General features: G+C 55.1%; 1 protein-coding gene across 1 annotated transcript in view; it reads right to left on the minus strand.

The window, feature by feature from the left end:
- The window catches only part of SH3PXD2B (SH3 and PX domains 2B), a gene marked incomplete at its 5' end in the record, with an annotated part of 59,116 nt that extends 51,000 nt beyond the window's left edge, over positions 1 to 8,116 (minus strand). The window contains one exon of the mRNA XM_014550368.1: positions 7,925 to 8,116. Coding sequence (XP_014405854.1) covers positions 7,925 to 8,116 — 192 coding nt within the window. The remainder of the gene's footprint in view (positions 1 to 7,924) is intronic.
- Between the last annotated feature and the right edge of the window lie 13,330 nt (positions 8,117 to 21,446).

Here is a 21,446-nt window from a genome sequence, read left to right on the forward strand (position 1 = left end):
CAATCGAAACTGGAAACAAAGGATATTTACAGCGCAACTTGGGACAGCCTCTCCCGTCTCCACATCTCAGTCCCTCCTCTCGGGAGAAAGGAAGGAGCAGGTCAAAACGCTGCCTGCAGCATGGCGTAGGCTCTGTGAACTGATGAGTCTAGGACAGCCATATTCAAGCGGCGTGCCCCAACAATTTTCAAAACGTGCGATACTTGACTATTTAGTCAGGGATACTAACCTCTTTTCCCTTAGATTTTTCCAATTAAAAAAAAAAAAAAATTACAACAGCCCGGCCCATGTGGCTCAGTGGTTGAGCATCGACCTATGAACCAGGAGGTCACGGTTTCCTTCTCAGTCAGGGCACCTGCCCGGGTTGTGGGCTTGATCCCCAGTGGGGGGTGTGCAGGAGGCAGCCTATCAGTAATTCTCTCTCATCATTGATATTTCTCTCTCTCTCTCCCTCTCCCCTCTTCTCTGAAAACAATATATATATATATTTACAAATAGAGTGTGTGCTTACACACACACACACACACACACACACACCACACACACAAATAGCCAACACAATAGCCGTCTGGTATGAATGGATCAAAATTATACCTATTTTTTTTGTCTGATCAGCAAAAAATATATTTTTTGGTATGCCTCAGAATTTTAGTAATTAGCCTATGTGTGCCAGGAGATGAAAAAGGTTGAAGAATCGCTGACCTAAGAAACGGCTCCTCCCCAAAGAAGTATCCCTCTGGGTCCCCACAGCTCGCAGTGTTCCCGCCTGCAGGACACGGCTGGCGCTTCTCCGAGGGCCCCCTGCCAGGCGCAGTGACCCAGCTGGCTCCGTGCCCCCGCTGTCCTGTCGGAATTCTGCAAGATGCCGAGCTGCCGGCCCGCTCCCTCACGCCTCTGCACCTCCGCACACCTGGCGTTCTCCAGGTGGAACGCCCGCCCCCACCCTGTCTGTGGGTCAGCTCCTTACTCATCGTCGAGACCAGCGGTTCTCAACCTGTGGGTCGCGACCCCTTTGGGGGTCAAATGACCCTTTCACAGGGGTCACCTAAGACCGTCGGAAAACACATATATAATTACATATTGTTTTGGTGATTAATCACTATGCTTTAATTATGTTCAATTTGTAACAATGAAAATACATCCTGCGTATCAGATATTTACATTACAATTCATAACAGTAGCAACATTACAGCTATGAAGTAGCAACGAAAATAATTTTATGGTTGGGGGTCACCACAACATGAGGAACTGAATTAAAGGGTTGCAGCATTAGGAAGGTTGAGAACCACTGATCTAGATAGATGAGCCTTCAGTCTTACTAATACAGAGAGACTTTTGTGCCCTCATTTGGTGGATAAGAAATTGAGTTTTGTCCTGGCAAGGGTAGCTCGGTTGTTTAGAGTCCTCCCAATACAGCAAAGTTGTGGGTTTGGCCCCAGCGGCGGCCATGACCCTCGGCCTGGGAACACACTGAGCCAGGGGGAAAACTCAGAGGGCAGAGGTCGCCTGGCACAGAGTACAGGAGACCCTCGGACACCGAGGCCCCTTCGTGAAGGGATCGTGTACGGCGCAGGGCAGCCCTCTCTGCAGGGCAGACTGCCCGCATCTTACAGGGGGTGCCACGTGGGCCTTCAAAGGGCAGCTCCAGGCAGAACTCCAGGAGGCAAATCGATCTTTGAAAAGAGATTCGCAGGCAGTACTGGACCTCAAGAACACGGCGGGTGCAGCTTCCGACTCGGCCCCACGTGGGCTTAAATCCCAGCCACGCTGCTCCCCGGGCGCGCGACTGCCCTCTGAGCGTCAGCTTCCCCGTCTGTGGTGTGGACACAATACTCGCTTCCTGCTTGTGAGGACCAAACGAGAGAACGTAAAACGGGCACCGTGCATTTCAGTAAATGGCCATCCACACCTTTAACGACAGCACTCAACCAGCCCACGTTACCTCCAGGCGTCGCCCTCAGCTCCGCGGCATCCCCATCATCCCCGGTGCCCTCTGCCACACTCTGAGGGACCCAGCGAGGGCGGACAGGGAGCGGCAGAGAGGCCCGCCGAGGCCACACCGCTGGCAAGACAGACGGTGGACACCGAGGCCCCTTCGTGAAGGGATCGTGTATGGCTCAGGGCAGCCCTCTCTGCAGGCAGACTGCCCGCATCTTATAGGGGGTGCCACATGGGCCTTCAAAGGGCAGCTCCAGGCAGAACTCCAGGAGGCAAATCGATCTTTGAAAAGAGATTCGCAGGCAGTACTGGACCTCAAGACATATTCAGAAGGTTGTGCAACCATCCCCCCATCTAATTCCAGAACATTTTCATCCACCCGGGGAGAAACCCTGTACCCATCCGTCTCTCCCACTCTCCCCTCCTCCCAGCGCCTGGCAACCACTCATCTGCTGTCTCTGTGGGTTTGCCTCTTCCCAACACACATCATCGCTTTAACTCCATAGGAACCTTGTGAAGTAGCCACTAGGAGCCCGGACAGCAGAGCGGCTAGGACTGTGGTCTGTGCCGTCGCCTGCCCGGCTTCAAATCCCAGCTCTGATGCCCACTGGCTGTGTGACCTGGGCCAAACCCTGTGCCCTCTCCCAGCCCGGGTTTCTCCATCTGCACAAGGTGCTAAGCTTGACACGAGGATTACATGAGTCACTACACCCAGAGGCCGAGCAGGCCGAGCTCTAGAAGGCCGGCTGTTTCTGTGATCATCACCCCATGTGGCTGATGAGCGCCATCGGGCACAGAGGGGTTAAGGGGCCTGCCTAAGGCCACACAGCACAGGTGGCTGGGCCCCAAGCCTCCTGACTTTTTCCATTACCCCACACTGGCTTAGCTGTTCCTCCGCGAAAGCTCGGCCCTCCCCATACTTTTTTTTTTGAAGTGATGATGTGTGTGAGAGCCAAGTTTCTTCTGAAAAAACACACACAAAAAAAACCCAAGGCTACTCGCCAGACACGAGGGAGGGGTAGGGAGGGCGGAATCATGAAATCATCGAACTTGAGGGTGTTGCAGCCCCACACGGGCTGGCCTCCTCGCCTGGGCCTTGGGAACAGCTGACTCCTGCCCTAACTCCTTCCAGCTGCCCCCTCTGCGCTGCGGGGGCCGGAGGCCGGCGGGTCCAGGAGAGGGGACCCTCTGGAATTCCACGCCTTTCCCGTCCAGCTGCCCATCTGGGACTCTTTAAAGGCGGCTGAAGCGCCGTCTTTCGACGACTTCCTTTCAGGAGGGCAGTCTGAGGCCGTATTTACGCTACAGCAAACCCCCAATTATTACCGGTTATGCTGAGTGGGGCGGAAAAACTTCACTTTGAAGTTCTGGTTAGAAATCCGCAAGTTGAGTCACAACAGGAGGGTGCAGGGAGCACAGGCTCTGGGGCAGGGCGCCTGCGGTCCGACCCTGGCCAGCATTCCCAAACAAAAAATTCAGATACACTTCACATACCAGAAAATTCACCCTTTTAAAGCATACAATTCAGGGGTTTTTGGTATATTCAGAAGGTTGTGCAATATAATTCCAGAACGTTTTCATCCACCCGGAGAGAAACCCTGTACCCATCCGTCTCTCCCACTCTCCCCTCCTCCCAGCGCCTGGCAACCACGAATCTGCTGTCTCTGTGGCTTTGCCTCTTCCCAACACACATCATCGCTTTTAACTCCATAGGAACCTTGTCAAGTAGCCACTAGGAGCCCGGACAGCAGAGCGGCTAGGACTGTGGTCTGTGCCGTCGCCTGCCCGGCTTCAAATCCCAGCTCTGATGCCCACTGGCTGTGTGACCTGGGCCAAACCCTGTGCCCTCTCCCAGCCCGGGTTTCTCCATCTGCACGAGGTGCTAAGCTTGACACGAGGATTACATGAGTCACGGCATCCAGAGGCCGAGCAGGCCGAGCTCTAGAAAGCCGGCTGTTTCTGTGATCATCACCCCATGTGGCTGATGAGCGCCATCGGGCACAGAGGGGTTAAGGGGCCTGCCTAAGGCCACACAGCACAGGTGGCTGGGCCCCAAGCCTCCTGACTTTTTCCATTACCCCACACTGGCTTAGCTGTTCCTCCGCGAAAGCTCGGCCCTCCCCATACTTTTTTTTTGAAGTGATGATGTGTGTGAGAGCCAAGTTTCTTCTGAAAAAACACACACAAAAAAAACCCAAGGCTACTCGCCAGACACGAGGGAGGGGTAGGGAGGGCGGAATCATGAAATCATCGAACTTGAGGGTGTTGCAGCCCCACACGGGCTGGCCTCCCTGCCTGGGCCTTGGGAACAGCTGACTCCTGCCCTAACTCCTTCCAGCTGCCCCCTCTGCGCTGCGGGGGCCGGAGGCCGGCGGGTCCAGGAGAGGGGACCCTCTGGAATTCCACGCCTTTCCCGTCCAGCTGCCCATCTGGGACTCTTTAAAGGCGGCTGAAGCGCCGTCTTTCGACGACTTCCTTTCAGGAGGGCAGTCTGAGGCCGTATTTACGCTACAGCAAACCCCCAATTATTACCGGTTATGCTGAGTGGGGCGGAAAAACTTCACTTTGAAGTTCTGGTTAGAAATCCGCAAGTTGAGTCACAACAGGAGGGTGCAGGGAGCACAGGCTCTGGGGCAGGGCGCCTGCGGTCCGACCCTGGCCAGCATTCCCAAACAGGGTCCCCTCGGGCAAGTCCCGTCTGAGCGGAGGGACAGCAGATGACAGCTGACAGGCGTACAGAGCCAGGCACACTCGGTCATACCAGGTGCACGCGGAAAGGGCTTTCATTCTCAATGTGCAGACGGGGAAACTGAGGCCCAGACACATACAGAGGCGTCACCAGGCTGAAACCTAAAGGGGCCAAAGGCTGATACCTGAAGCCAGCCTGTCTCACCCTGAAGTCGAGGTGTGAAGCCAGGGCTATCCTGGAACAGGGAGCTGACGACAGCCAACCTCCTCCGCCCCTGCCTCTTCCCTGGTGCTCCCAGGGCCTCCTCCCACCTCTGCTCCGCCCTCCTCCTCCAGCTCCTGCTGCACCAGCAACCCCACCTCTCCCGCCGCAGCCGCCAGGTCAGGTGGACTGACCCAGGTCTCTGACAATCGGATTCTCAACCCCGGAGCCCGGAATCGGTACCTAGAAACCCCAGTGCGTTGACAACAGGGGAGGATACTTCCACTCGGGGGCCGAAGGTGCTGTGTGGGGGATGTGGGCCAACAGGCAAGTGGAAGAAGCTGGGCTGGAGAGGTCGTTGGGAAAAGGAAGCAGGCTCGATGGCAGATCCTGCGGCCACAGTGACACGCGGCCGGGGAGCCGCCGGGCCTGTGCAGGGTCATCCTGCTGCGGGTCCTGAGCCCCGGCGGGCCTGGCTGCACTTCCTGCTCTGTTTCCATGGGGCTCACCTGCCTCTTGCCATCAATCCGCCCCCCTCCTCTCTTCCTGTCTGAGCTGGCTGAGTGGTGTTTGCACTGTGGGTGTCAGTGACCCCTAAGCGAGCCATCATGCCTGCCCCTGTTCTCTGCCCCCCGTCCCCCGCCCCCTGCCTGTGTCCTTTCTTGGAGGCATCACACAGGCCAGAGCCTTCCCTATGCAGACCCTCAGGGCGTGAGAAGTCCGTCACTTGCAAAACGTGGACTCAATTCTCACTCTGAACTGAAGACCTGCCGCAATGGATCTGCATAAACACCCGCGGTCTGGGTACGAGGGTGTGGCTCTCGGTCGTTATCACACAGGACCGTGCCTCCTGCTTCTGGCGCCGGCCATCACCACCATCGTCTGCCTTCCCCGCCCCGCGCCTGCTCCTGCCAAGTCCATGGTGGATGGAATCTGACCCTCTTTTACACACTTGTCTATTTATATTCGGAGCATGCTTGCTGCGGACCAGAAGAAACACATCATCTGTGTATGATCCTGTTTGATTTCGTTACACAGTGAACACAGAACATCACCACATGCATTACATGTCAAACACTGAGGTCACTGGTGTCTCAATCGCTTCCCAGCACACGTGATGCTGGCAGTTGCGGAAACAGGCCAGGAGAACTTGGCTATCCCCGCTCCCCCTGGGAAAGAATGAACACAGGCTCTGACTGTTCCGTTTGCCATTTTCAGGGACAGATGAGGTCCGTACAACCAAGAACGCCTGTGGTTAACATCACCCAACTTCCAGAGAACATGCGAGGCCAGGAGACGGGCTGGTGTGTGGAGGACAAGGGCTCTCTGCTGACGGCCCCACAACGCCTACTTAACACCCGATCACAACTGTTCTCTCCGGCTCCCAGTCCCCACCCCCGACGCCAGGGGCGGTGCAGGAACCCGACAATCCCACTGGGCATCACATTCTTTCACCATCTTGACAGGCTTAGAGATGAGCCTATGAAACGCAACCCCGTGTTCGCTGGAACTTCTGGGAAGTGACCTTTCCCTCTTTCCTGCTGACTGCGTGCCCAGAGCATTTTGCAACCACGTGGGATCTGAGGATCAAGCCAACGCGATGGAAGCAGAAATGCAGAATGAGAGGAGAGAGCTGGGTGAAAGGACACAGGGGAAAACCCTGGATCAAGCGGTGCCTGAAGCCCACACGGGCTTCTTCTCCTGGGACATGCAGTTACACCAGCCCAGAACTCCCCACTGACTTAAGCCAGTTTGAGTAGGGTTTCCTGCAACTGAAGCACCCTACCAGGCACAGAGGAAAGGGAGATACTCAGCTCAGCAGGGGTCCCTCACTACCCAGCAGGGAGCACTTGCTGGTTCAGGAAGCCGGGTAAGTTCTTGGGGCCTGTGTTTTCTGAAGAGCTGCATTTTGTCATATTGGGCCCTGTGACTTCTCATGCAGACACACTTGCTTTGAGCTGCTGGCCTTTGGTGACATCAAGATAAAGCTACGGTCCCAAAGACTGTAGTTCTTTTACCCCCGTGGGGGTGAGCTGACACCGAGCTGTCCACATTGGCCGGGTGCCCTATGGGACGGGTGGCACTCGCGGTTGTCGGTTCATTGATTAATTCATTCATTCATTCACCAAATGTTACTGGACACATGCGAGTCCTTAAAGAAAACACAAGTTCAAGATCTGCACACCAAAGCCACACCGACGTCCAGGTCATGCTCTGCTCTGGAGCCATCCACCGCAGCCCTTCTTTCATTTGGGAAATATTGACCCTCAAAGCATAAAGCAATATGTCCCCAAAGTGATGGACATCTTTTTTCTTTTTTTAAGGAGGAATGTCCACACATCTGCATGTCACCCTTGTGCAGGAGCCACACTCACCTTTTCTATATCGTGCTAATTTTAGTGCACGTGCTGCTGAGGCGGGCACATGACGGCATTTTTAATTCTAGGGGGGAAAAAGAGCACTGTTCGCCCACTGTGGGTGAGGGTCTGGGCTCTGAATTCCAAATGGAAAGCAAGTCCAATGACAGTCTTTCCTCCCCGCAGCTCCCTGGGGGCCCCGAGTCCTTACCTGGAGGTCAACGCGCAGGAGCCATGCTCACCTTTTCTATATTGTGCTAATTTTAGTGTATGTGCTGCTGAGGCGGGCACATGGACGGCATTTTTATTTTTATTATTATCATTACTTTTTAAATATATTTTATTGATTTTTTTACAGAAGATCAGCTGCCTCCTGCGTACCCCTACTGGGGATGTGCCCGCATCCAAGGTACTTGCCCTTGACCGGAATCGAACCTGGGACAAAGAAAACACAAGTTCAAGATCTGCACACCAAAGCCACACCGACGTCCAGGTCATGCTCTGCTCTGGAGCCATCCACACCCAGCCTTTCTTTTATTTGGGAAATATTGACGATCAAAGCCTAAAGCAATATGTCCCCAAAGTGATGGACATCTTTTTTCTTTTTTTTAAGGAGGAATGTCCACACATCTGCATGTCACCCTTGTGCAGGAGCCACAGGGCTCTGAAGTCCAAACGGAAAGTAAGTCCAATGACAGTCTTTCCTCCCCGCAGCTCACTGGGGGCCCCGAGTCCTTACCTGGAGGTCAAAGAACTTGCTGTAGCGCCGATAGATGGCTTCAGTGGAGCCACTGGACCACGTGACCCGGATGATGTAGACCTGCAGAGAGGAGCAGGGGAGACAGGTGTTAACACCAAGGGGGCCCTTCCCAATGCCAGGACTCGGGAGCAAAGCACAAGGTTCAGAGTCAGAAAGACCCGGGCTTGAATCTCAGCTCTCCCACCGACCGGCTGTATGACGTGACACAGGTTACTTGTCCTCTCTGAGCCTCAGCTTCCTCCTCAATAAAATGGGTATAATGACCTCCACCTCTGAGAGCTGTGCAAAGAGTTAAATGACACCAAGCACGGGAAAGCGTTAGCACCCAGCTCAACGCAGGAGGTGCTGTGATTGTTGGCAGTGCAAGGATTTCCTGCTCCCCACTCGATTCAGAGAGCCATGGGGCTGGCTCTTTTTGTCAGAGTCATTCTTTTTTATTTTTTTAAGTATATGTTTTTATTTATTTTTAGAGAGAGAGGAAGGGAGAGGGTGAGGGAGAGACATAGAAACATCAATGATGAGAGAGAATCACTGATGGGCTGCCTCCTGCACGCCCCCTACTGGGGATCGAGCCTGCAACCCAGGCATGTGCCTTGACCGGGAATTGAACCCTTTCCTTCTGGTTCGTAAGTCGACGCTCAACCACTAAGCCATGCCAGCCGGGTATCAGAGTCATTCTTAAAACTTTGGTTTTGATCGCAGTCACAGGAGCCTTAGCCTCCTTATATTTCTCATAAGCTAAGCCATGACACCATGTCCTCCAGGTAGGGTTTGATCCTTTTCTCCCTGCGTGTCAGTTTCTCCATCTGTGAAGTGGGCCACCAGTGTCTGCTCAGTGTGACTGTGTGAGGACTGACAAGGGGGAGCCACTGTGTAAACCGCAGGGCCACGTTCCAACCTCTGTCACAAGTCACGGCGCTCACAGAAAAAATACACTGACGACGCATTTGGGCAAACTGAGGTGGCGGCAGGAGGCCAAGGGCACCTGGCTGGGGGCTCTGGTGGCCCTGGACACGCGTGGGCTGAGGGATCAGCACCCATAACCCAGTCCCGGCTCACACAAATGATCTGTGGTTATAGGGAAGTTCTGACAACGACAAAATAGGTATATATGTGAATGCTCTTTGGAAACAGAGAAGTGATGATTAAAAAGGAGGGGTTCAGTGTTGTTAGAGGCCATGGGGGGTACACAGAGGGCCCTGGCCTTCCACGAGCCGGGGGTCAGCTGGAAAGACAACACATACATGAACGAAGATAAATAACACGTGTGCAGTGGATATGTTATTTTTTGCCCAGTATGGATTAATTTTTCTTCCACTCGGAGCACCGTTTCTTTCTCCCCGGAACCTCCTCCCCGACCTCGGCGACAGTTTCTTAGATGCGGAGGTGGGTACTATTCCTCATCCACGGGGAGTAGTTGAAGAGTGAGCACATGACCTGAGCTAGGCCAGTCAGAGCCAGTAAGAGTCAGCCCTGGACTTCAGTTCCAACTCTCAGGAGAGCAGCCAGAAACCAGCCTATCAAAGGTTGCCATCCCCGGGGGGTGTTTAAGCAAAGTTTGGATGACCCTCTGTCAAGAACAAAGCCAATATGGATTCGTCCTGTACAGTAAAAAGGTTGTGGGTTCAATCCTAGGTCGGGGCATGTATGAGAGGCAACCCATGGGTGCCGCTCTCTCTCTCTCCCTGCCCCTCCCCGCCCCCTTCCTCTTTCCTTTAAATCAATGAAAACATATCCTCGGGTAAGGATTTAAAAAAATATATTAAAAAACGTGAAAAAAAGAGAGAAAACATCATCAAAGATTTTTATTTTTTTCTTAAAACCAATAAAAAGCATACACCCATAAACAGGGGGAAAATTCTGCTTACACAGTTCATTCCTGATCCCTGTTTACAAAGTTAAAGTCCTGCACGGACAGCACAGGGCTCTGCAAAGGCCTAATTGGTTTACTGGAACCAACTCTGAGCACAAGTCGATGGTCTGCATTTTGAGGCCCAGACCTAATTTTTTTAATGAGAACTGTCCCCACCAGGGCTTTGGCTCTGCCCGGTGCGTGGGGGCTGGTGACGGAGCACGCTCACCGGGTTCCAACGCCAGTTCTGCCGCTGGGCGAGACTCACAGGGCACCGACCACTCTGGACACAGTGTCCCTTTCTCTAAAACGGGGACAATGACCTCCCCTAATTCAGCGCCATGACTAACGTCCATGGGGCCTTGCCCAGGGCCCGCCACACTCGCCCTGATAGCAGTTGCTCCTGCTCATCTGGTCCCCCTTCCCCTTCTGTTGGTAAGAGCGCCTGATTTCCTTGGAGGCCACCCCTCTCCCTCTTCCCATCTTTGTGAGAGGGGGTAGGAATGTGTCCCAGGCTGGCCAACCAGAGCACTGCCTGTCGCTGGCACGCGATGGTCCAGGGATGGGCCGAGGAGACTCCATTCTGGGACTCCCGATGGCGTGATCAGGGCAGAGACCCCTTTCCCACTGCAATGGCTGCTGGGAGGAGAAGGCCCCCCGCCCAGCAGTTACTGTGTGGGAAGCACCTGCACCCAGAAGCAAGCAGGGTGAGAGGGACAGAGAGGCCGAGTCCTGGGACATCATTTGAGCCCCGACCCAGCATCCTGGACATGTCACCACACAAGCCAGAACCTTCCCTTTCCTGTTTCAGCCAATCGGAGTTGGCGTCTGTTACTTGTCACCAAAGCCATCGTCACACAGCAACCCTGGCTTTCAGATAACAGCTCAACCCAAGCTGATGCTCAGGGGCCTGGTGTTAAGAAATGCAGCGCAGACTTCTTCATGGCAGCCTCACGCACAACAGCCAAAAGGTGGGACTAACGGGTGTCCCCTGACGGATGATGAGTAAGCACAATGTGGTACATCCAAACAAGGGAATGTGACTCAGTCTCAAAAAGGAAGGAGATGCTGACACATGCTACGCCACGAATGAAGCCGGAGGGCATTGCGCTAAGGGAAACAGGCCCGTCTCAAGGAGACAAATACTGTGTGATCCCACTTACATGAGATACCCAGACTAGTCAGATTCACAGAGACAGAAATATACATCATCTTCTGACAAATATTGCCAACAAAATGTTTAACCTGAATCTCAAAAGCCTCTTGACCTAAGTTCCAATTTACTGGAAGTAAAGGAGGTAGAGGAATGGGCTAAATGGCACCAGAAAGAAACAATCAGACAAATCCAGAATGTGGGACGTTCCACAAGTCTACTAACAGGGCATAGCTCAGTTGCTACTTCCTCCAGAAAGCCCTCCGGGACTGCTCCCTCCCCACCAACATTGCTGCATGTCTCCTGGGCACCCACTTCCCCATCACAAGGTCAAGTACACTTGACTGCAACTGCCTGAGAGTCTGCTTTCCACGAGGCTCTACGTTTCGTGAGAGCAGAACCCACGCCTGTCTTATTCACCGAGTGCTGTATGCCCAGCGCTGAGCGCGGCGGAAAAATCTATGCTTTGTGAATGAATTCATGAGGAAGAAACCCAGACGTCAGGTCAAGCCCTCGCAGACAGGAGGCAGGCCCGAGGTCTGTGGGAAGGGAGCCGGGCAGTGTCTCTCAGGTCGTCCCACCCCCTGGCCTGTCCTCTCTGCCCACTGTCCTGCTTCCCCACCACCCCCACCTCCGCCCAGAGCGGCGAGTCCCAGGGAGCAGCCGGGACTGCCTCTGGGAAAGAGGAAGCACCGAGACCACAGGGTGTCTGCGGGCCTCGGAGGCTTTCCTCCTGCCCCCCCCGCCCCCCAACAGGAGGCTTTGACAGGAATTAGCCACCACTGAAACCCCTTCCTACACAATCTCAGCCGTGGGGCCTGTGTGATTTTCAAACCTCAGACTCCCCAGCCCGCGTTTCCTTCTCAGGCCCAGTGCCTCCAGGGCCAGAAGTCTGGGTTTCTTTCTCCTCTGAGTCCTGGAGGAGATGGATTGGTGGCGAGGGGCGGGCTGTGGGGTGGGGCTGAACCCAAACCCCCAGGCCAGCCGAACACTCCCCACGTTTTCCTGGAGACAGATGGAGGCCCAGGAGTGCAGGCACTTGACCGAGGTTCCCTCAAACCTTGCCAGCCTTGCTGCACCAGGCATCGTGCCCCTGCCCCTGCCCCAGCAGCTGGGCACAGCTGGACTGGGGCCAGCGGGAGATGCCCGCTCATTCTCCTATAGTTCAGGCACTGTAGCAGGTAAAAGGGACAGGCTAATACAATGTGACCTCAATCTCAAGCGAATTATACACATTGTATGTAAATGTAAGTGCGTGTGCGGTTATGTTCTACAGAGTCTGACAAACACTGACTTAGCGAACACCGGACCACGCTTCTAGGGGAAATAGAGTGTCAGGTGCCTGTCTGAAGACACCTCATTTAATGTATGTCAATCCAGTAACACTGACCTCATGGCCAGCGGTACTACAACTCCCGCCTGAACGAAGCTCATCTAACACACGTATTTCTCCGTGAGGCCCAGCCCAGCCCTCCTGAGCTTGGGAATAGACAGCACTTCAGGACTATGTCTGGGGGCCGTTTAAAACAGTCCAACGACCGACAAAAAGCACAACCAGGTAAAGATAAAGGTGGCAGTAAAGAGCACGGAAAAGACACTTGTTCAGAGCATAAGCGCTGAAACAGGAGGGCAGAGCGTCGCCTGCTCAGCCTCAGCGGGGAACACGCAGTGGGCCACACCACTGTTTCGCTGCTTTGCACATGCCGTGTCTGCAAGTGACAGGACTGATGTTGGATTACAAATGGATTTTAGCAAGCAGGCAAGTTCCCAAATAGGGAATCGGTGAACAACGCGGACTGACCGTCCTGTATATATGTGTGTGTATGTATATAAATCACTGGGATCTATATATATACGGTTTGCTCCGGGTTACTAAGAATAAGTAGGACTTTAAAAAAATTCTGTTCTTGAAGCTTTCTTGTATTTTCCAGATTTTCTACAGTGTATTTTATAATCAGAAAAAAGAAAAGTCACTTTCCTAAGAGGACAGGAAGAAACACGTCTGTGGCCTTGAACCCCAGGCCGCCTTCTCTCGCTGCCCCGGCTCACTCGCGGGACCATCCCTCTGCACTATCCTTCCAGGTCACGGAGCACCTACTGGGCGCAGTCACAGCTGATGACTGCACCGCCCGGTCTGCCCCGCTGATGACGAGGTGGGAGCGTGGGGGTGGGAGGAAGGGAGCGGCAGTGGGGCCCTGGCCCTGGCCTCATTCTGCGTTGGGGTAAGTCCTCTGACTCTGAGCTTCTGCCTTCTCAGGACAATGGGATGCCTGTCCTTCCTGCCGCACGGGTGTGTGTGTGTGTGTGTGTGTGTGAAGACCAATGAGATGATTTTTAAAGCTCCAGAAATGGAACCCACATTGGTTAGGACCTCTGCTATGGCCGGACTGCAGGGAGAATGCCCGATGAATGCGTCCCAACCCTTCATCCTCAGCTCCCTTGGCAGGTCCAACCCAGCCCGATGGGATGGGGGCTTCCACTGCCCTTAGGTTCGGTCCCCTTTTAAGCACGGGGGACCGTAGGTCCCATTTCCAACAGCCAAGGGGGCAGTTCATCCACAAAGAAAGGTTTAAACCAGAACAGATCTCGGAGGCCCTTGAAAAACACCAGCAGCCAGGCCTGGGCAAAGCGAAGCGGTGGGTGGGCCAGAAATGGACAAGGGCCCATGTGCCCTGATAAACGAATATGCCCTGTGCCTGCAGACCCAGATCTCTGCCCATGGCCGCAGCTCTGGGAGAGGCCCTGGAACTCCACGACAGGCCCCCAGGGCAGGAGACCATGACACAGCGGCTGCCCCACCTCTGGAGCGCTGTGACCTCATATGCTTTCATCATGTGAACTTGGAAACATGAGAAGGTGTTGCTGCCCGTGAGTGAAATCTCCGAGGCTCGGGGGCGTGCCCTCCAACTTCACTGCTTTGCAAATCTATTTGGTGGGGTTTCTAGGGTTGGCAAAGGACCGACTGAAATTCCCAGGTGGTATGAGTAGGAAGGGGCGGGGCCGCTGCGTGGGTCACGTGACAACGGATCACAGTTTGGTCCCTACTGCAGTGGCCAGAGGTTTGATTTCGGGGGAGGGGTTGGGAGTGGGGGTGCGAAAGGGTCTGGTCCAAGGGCTTTTCAGGGTGATGTTCTTTCCTTAATCCCTGTGTGTCCAGGAATGCGGGAGCTCGGGGAACGGGAGCTGGTTTTAGGTGACACAGGGACTCAGCACTAAATGCAGGGAGTCCCACAGTGAGAGCTGCTGCCACCCCTTCTGTCCTCAGAAAGGAGGCAAGAATGGCCTTTCAACACCCACTCCACCGCGTGCTGGTCTCTTTTCTTAAAGGGACAGAAGGCCCGGCCGGCGTGGCTCAGTGGTGGAGCGTCAACCTATGAACCAGGAGGTCACGGTTTGATTCCTGGTCAGGGTACATGCCCGGGTTGTGGGCTTGATCCCCAGTGTGGGGTGTGCAGGAGGCAGTCGATCAATGATTCTCTCTCATCATTGATGTTTCTCTCTCTCCCTCCCTCTCTGAAATCAATAAATATATATATAAAAAAAGAATGAACAGAAGACCCCGGGGCAGGCAACACTAGCGAGGAAGAGCGTTAGCACATTGACTTTCTTTCTCCTTTGTATTTCGTTTCCTTCTGTTTCTAGCAAGGGCTATTGGCTTTCCATGTACGGTAGACGGCTCGTTTCCCTTTAAAAATAATTTAAGTAAAAAAGCTAATCTATTTGAACAAAAACATTAAATTAAGAATATAGAGTCCAGGGGGTTCCCAGATATGCCAGACGCCAAGATGCTGAGATGGCGCCGGGAGGAGGCTCGGGAACCAGGACAGCGCTGTTGTAGTGGAATTCCTTGCCCTTCTCACTCCATCTGGAGTTCTGCTGTGTACAGGCCAATGAGCCCACAACAGTCTCAAGATGCAAGCCCGCTCCTGGCTCTACAGTGCTGCCGGCGGCCTGGAATGACCTGGGAGACAGAAGAAAACATCTAGAGAGGGCACCAGTGGGGCAGCGGGGCTGGGGCTGTGAGAAAGAGCATCAGCAAGACAGAGTTCTGTGATCCATTAGCCATGTCCGCCACGGGCAGCAGAATGGCAGGATGTGTGCTCAATACCCAGCAGCCCTGACCTAGAGCAATCCCATTTTATTCATTTAAAAATATTTTTTAATTGATTTCACAGAGGAAGGGAGAGGGAGAGATGGCAACATCAATGATGAGAGAGAATCATTGATTGGCTGTCTCCTGCACGCCCTACATTGGAGATTGAGCTTGTAACCCGGGCAAGTGCCCTGACTAGGGAATCGAACTGTGACCTCCTGGTTCATAGGTCGACGCTCAATCACTGAGCCACCACAGCCGGGCAACCCCCCATTTTACAAATGGGGAAGCAGAGGGGCTGAGAGGTACAGAGACTCACTCAGAAGGGCACTTTCTACGTCCACGACAGTGTCCATATTTCCTGGCAAGATCCTCTGCCCCTCCAGACCGCCCGCACAAGGACTTGCCCACATGACTTTAAGCTGGGAGAGTTCTTAGGACAGTGGTTCTCAACCTTCTGGCCCTTTAAATACAGTTCCTCATGTTGTGACCCAACCATAAAATTATTTTCATTGCTACTTCATGACTGTAATGTTGCTACTGTTACGAATCGTAATGTAAATATCTGATATGCAGGATGGTCTTAGGCGACCCCTGTGAAAGGGTCGTTCGACCGCCAAAGGGGTCGCGACCCACAGGTTGAGAACCGCTGTCTTAGGATGATCAGGCCGGCAGTCGAGCTGGCCTGCCTGTAGGAAGGCCCAGGAGCCCGGTGAGGCGGGTGGCTGGCTGGCCCTCTTCCCTGGTTTCCACTGGGCAGCACCACTTTGAGCTCTTCTGTATGTGGAAGAGGGTGTCACCCAGCAGCCTGCCGGCCCCACCGCCAGACCTCGGGGGTCCCCATGGCCGTAGGCAGCCATCGGCGGAGCCTGCAGACAGACCCTGGTCTCCTCCATCGCCCACAGTCCTCCTCGGCCTGCACAGGCCGACAGCAGGGTTCCAGGACTTAAAAATATGTGAAAACCCTGCTCTAGACCATTGCTCATTTTATAGCTGGATGATGAGGTCAGGGAGGCCAGGCAGCAAGCAGGGAGGAGGCCTGGAACCAGGCCTGAGGAACAGCAGAGCCCTTTTTATTCGGAGGGAGGAAAACGGGCTCTCGTGCAGCACGCGGAGGGGCAGCAGCTGCTCACAGGCCTCGCAGTGCCTGCAGCAGGACCCTAGCCCAGGACAACCAACGCCGTCCTTCTCTACAGCCAAAGCGACGTAAACACCACAGCACGTGCAGCCCCGGAGCCAGCAGCAGCAGCTACAAGATCCCGATGCACCCACTTCCTGCGGAGCAGGCTCCCGGGAATCCCTCCCAGGGTGCCCAGGAGTTTAAAAAGACCCGCTTTACACGGCAGGTGCCATCCTGCCCCATCCCCATCAGGTCCCGGGCTGGCTGGGTTTCCGGTTGGCAGGTCCTGGGAGCAGCCTGCGAATGACTGGCTGGGCTCCAGATCCCCTCCCTGCCATATGCTGCTCTGGCCGAAGGTCGGGGAGAGCGGACTGAGGGGGTGGGAGGCGGGGAGGAAGGGAAAGAGCAGGGAGGAGGAGGAGGAGAGAAGGAGCTGAGAGCACTGGCAGTTGGACGGGCTCTGCAGGCTTAACTAACGGGAAGCATGATTCTGATGGTCCCGTGGAGCCCATGAGCTCCCTTTGGTTCCATCTGCCGGTCTCCCCAACTGTCTGCCCAACATCTGGCCTATGTACGCCAGTGCTCCCCATCTCTTTTAGGACTTGCAACACCCCTGCTGAGTTTGAGTTCTCACCACCACCGGAAGTGCTGGAGAGCCCGTGTTTATCGTTTAGAGATACTCCCGGAGAAATGCTGCCAAGTGCCAAGGCGCCTTGGAGATCTGGGAGGGAATCACGGGAAGCCAGAGTGAGGTGGGGCCGAGGTGACGGAGGACGCGAGACAGAATCAGCGACCGCGCTGGGGAACGCGCAGCCACGCGGGCGCTGTGCTGGGTGCTTTAGGAAGTGCTGGAGAGCACGTGTTTATCGTTTAGAGATACTCCCGGAGAAATGCTGCCAAGTGCCAAGGCGCCTTGGGGACCTGGGAGGGAATCACGGGAAGCCAGAGTGAGGTGGGGCCGAGGTGACGGAGGACGCGAGACAGAATCAGCGACCGCGCTGGGGAACGCGCAGCCACGCGGGCGCTGTGCTGGGTGCTTTAGGGAGACGGAGTGCCATCCTCGTGAAAGGCCGGCCGGGAGGGACGGTGGGGCCACCCTCAGGGTGGAGAGGAGGAGACCCAGGCACAGAGCGGGCGGCGGGGCCAGGCCTGAGGTCATGCAGCTGGGAAGCGGGTGACTTCAGAGTCAATCCCAGCCCCTTCGGCCTCTGAGATCCCCTCTCCCCCTCCCAGCTCCCCGAGGCCAGGCCCTGGGTGCCCTGGCCCCAGGCCAGACGTTCCTGCCCCCACGTCAGCCTCAGGAAGCACCAAGCTCGGGCGCCACAGCAAGTGACACACTGGGGGTGGCCGGCTGCCAACTTTTCTTTTTTTTTTTTTCTCAATCTTTTCAATTAAGTGAATGCTTGGAATGCGGCCCACACACAAGTGCTTGCGGTGCGAGTGGCAGAGGGGGTGCTGTGCTTTAGGGCCGTGTCTCTCGGCTCCTCGTCTGTCCGTGGGGCACGCAGTGAAGGCGCAGGTGGACGGTGGAGCGGAGGGCTGGCCGTGCCTGCGTGCAGAGGGGAGCCAGGCTGGGAGTGGGAGGGGGAGGGGGAGCACTTTATCTAAAGTGAAAATCGAACTGCGTCTCGGTGCTCATGGAAACATTTCATTCATTCAGCCAATAGGCAGAGCGCCTACTGCGTGCCAGGCTCCCTCCCGAGGGCTGGGGATGTGGCTGTGAATGAGGAAGACAGAAGCCCTGCCCTTCTGGAGCTTTCAGCCTTGTGGGGGAAGACACAGAGGCACATACGGGGCTAAGGGGGCCTCTTCCTGCCCCGACCTGGCCAGGATCTCCCGGGCTGCCGTGCCCTGCACGCACCACCACACCACGCCGTGCCCTGCACGCACCACCACACCACGCCGTGCCCTGCACACACCACGCCTTGGGCGGGAATGCCTCCCTCTTGGCCCGCTTAGCCATTCGCTTCTCAGGTGTCAGCTTCCGCTCCTTTCAGCGCGCATTCCTCTGCTGTGCTGTTCTATTTGGGACTGGCACCCCTCCCCTGGGAGCCCGCAAGGGGCAGGGACTGGGTCTGCCTAGTTTGCCACCGTCCTCCCAGGGCCTGTTGACACTGGGCCCTCAGGAAATGTCTGGTGGAAAACAAACTAGCAGATGGACAGACAGGCAGATGGACAAAGAGCCAAGACAGGGCCACACAGTCCGAAGTCAAGGAGACCTCCCTGGAGTCTCCTGGTGTCTGGAGTGACAATGCTCTTGAAACGGCTGAGTGAACAGCTCAGCTGCCAGGGTGCTGGAGACAGAACTGCTTTGTGACAGAGGAGAACACAGGCAGGGGCCGACCCTGGGAGGCAAGTCCACATCCCCCCTCCGCCCCACCCCCGGGGCTGCTCTGAACAGCAAAGGAGAAAAGGACGGCATGGGGGCAACGGCAGCTCCAGGAGGAAGCATCAGCCACTGCGTTAAGTCAGGCCGCCCAGGGGGGTCTTCGGGGGTGACGGGACTGTCCTGCATCCTGGCTGTGCTGGTGGTCACAGAGCCTCTGCGCGCATAAAACCTCCTACAATGCTGAACCGAAAAAGGGAATGTTCCTGAACGCATGTCAATTAAAAATTTAAATAATGCTCATTCTTTAATGTCATGGGGGGGGGGGGAGGACAGGCACTAGCTTCAGAGTAGCTGGGTACCTCGGCTCTATTGCTTGAAGCATCTGTGTGACGTTGCAGGTCACTTCACGGCCCGAGCCTCCACTTTCCCATCTGTGCAATGGACAGAACAAACAGTACCTGCTCTCTCGGGCTGGCTGAGGAGGAAGTGAGCGAGTGCACACCAGGTGATAGGCACGCTGTCCGACTCCAGGCAGCTGGCAGTGCCGTCACTGGTGACCCCGATTCACAGGTGGGGCACCAGAGGCTCGGAAGGCGTGTGTCTCCCCTGGGCCAACGCAAGTCTTTCAAGATGAGCTGTGTTAACAGGCAAAGTCAGGACTGCCACGCCGTGACGCCGAACGGCTGCCCCACCTGTGTACCCTCACATACAGGGCTGCCCGCCCTTGGACCCCTCGCTGCCAGAGTCTTATGCAGATGGCGGGCGGCGGGAACCACTTTCAGGGCCGGCCGGCCGAGCACGTCCATCCTTTTAAACATGGAACTGGTAGAAACACACCCTGGTCCGGGCGTGCAGCTCAGCCGGGACCTCTGGCTGCCAACTCCTGTCCTCGCACACATCTGGCCCAAAGCGGCACGGGAACTTTCCAATGGCAAGCAGAGGTGCTGGCAGCTGGAACCCAGGCTCGGCCGAAACCAACCTGCAGGCTGGCTTTCTAGGAAAGCCTCCAGGGCAGGCACTCAGGGCTTGCGGAGACCTCCAAGGCTGCCAGGCCTCCCTCCCAGGAGCCCAGGACAACACAGGAAACAGCTGAGAGATTTCAAGACGGGGCCTCGCCTGTGTTTGTGTTAACAGCGCTGCCTAGAGAGAACTGGGCAGCCAACAAGAGCACCCACTGTGTGCAAGGCAGACAGGTGGCAGGGGTAAAGCTGTCCAAGTAATGAAAAAGAATCAAAGGAGGTTAATGAGGGGGAAAGGAGGACCTATGTAATACTTTCAACAATAAACATAAAAAAAAAAAAGAATCAAAATGGGCCACATTGATAGGGCTGATCGGGCACTACACTAAGGACTTCATTTATGTTATGTCACAGGACCTGAGACTCAGAAAGGGTGGCTGGTTTACCCAAGGCCACACAGCCAGCACGTAACAGCCAAAAACTAGCCCAGGCTGCGACATGGTGGGAAAAGCCCAGGATACGGCTCTCAAGTAAAGGGCCCAGCACAGTGCCTGGTGCATAGTAGGTACTTGAGAGAAGACATTAGAATTCTCTCACAGGCCACAGGTCCCCTAACAGCACTTTAGAGCTACCACGGGAGCGCGGGGGTGAGGGGGGCTATTTCTGCGGGTGGAGCTCGGAGAGGCTTGAGGAAAAACAACACTGGGTCCTGAGGGGTGAGCAGGACGGTGCCCCCGCTGGGTGACAGGCAGATAGAGGCCAACTAAGATGGTCTTGGAGCCTCACTAAACAACCACCCCTCCCCCAAGTCCAGCCTCGTCTTCCTGCCGACTGGGCTTGGGGACAGAAGAAGGAGGAGAAAAGAAGTGGATGTGAATGTACCGGGACTGAGCTCTAAGATCCTAGGACAGCTACCTAGTAGGGGTGTCATCAGGGGATAGGGATTCCTGCACCAGACAAAGTAGGGGGGCTGCATAAATGGGTCCCAAACTCTGTACAGCCAAGGAGCCCCTTTTGCTGCAGGAAATCATACATGGTTCCAGGGGGTCAGGTTCTGCGGGGACCTTGGCCGCCCACCCCTGCACCCATAGCCTGCTGGGCTCCTCATCTGGCAGAGGCTGCTCCTCCCGCCCCAACCTGAGCCCCTGTGTGGACTTTCTGCTGGCGTCTCAAGCTCCATACACAAGCCTGAGACAGGGGGAAAGGGAGCAAGGGAAGCAGGCTCCTTCCTCCTCCTTCCCTCCTGGGGTTCCTGACCCTCCCCCCCCCCCCCCCCCCCCCCCCCACACACACACTATCCTCTCCCGCCTAGAGACACCTGGGGTAATCCATGAAAATACAATTCAAAGCAATGCAATTGCTCACAACGACCGACTGTCTACGCGGGCTTCCTATCAGGCCACGCTGTTCCCACTCTGCATAGGAGGAAATGCAGGCCCAGGGAGGTCGAGGTAGGAGTTCAACCCAGCGGGTGACCAGCAGCCAAGGCCCTACCCACGGTCCACGTTTCCACCACCAGAGAGGGCGCTCTGGGCAGATTTCTTCCAAGATCCCTTTTCTATACACAGTAGGTCCTCGGGTTACGAGGGAGATCCGTTCCTACCGCAACATAACTCGATTTTTGCCGTAAGTCGGAACCCACCTACATAAGCACCTACGTCACTCACAGGGAGCACATACACAGCAGCAATGAAGTGAAACAGTAAAAAAAATTAAAAGAAAGAAAACAATTCCGGACCTTTACGTGTGGTAAATAAATAATAAAAAACATAAAGCACATATGTACATAACGTCGAAATGACGGAACTTTTTTTTTTTTATAAATAAATGGGAGATGGCGACGTAACCACGAAACGACGTATGTCGAGTCCGACGTAACTCGAGGACTGCCCAGTAGTGAGGTATTTTTCGAGATTAAGATCACATTGTACGTACAATTTGTCTTTTTCACCTGTATTTCCCCATTTCATTAAAAATTTCTTTGAACAAACCATT

The sequence above is a fragment of the Myotis brandtii genome, unplaced genomic scaffold (genome assembly GCF_000412655.1).
Source record: "Myotis brandtii unplaced genomic scaffold, ASM41265v1 scaffold6, whole genome shotgun sequence".
Lineage (NCBI taxonomy): Eukaryota > Metazoa > Chordata > Mammalia > Chiroptera > Vespertilionidae > Myotis > Myotis brandtii.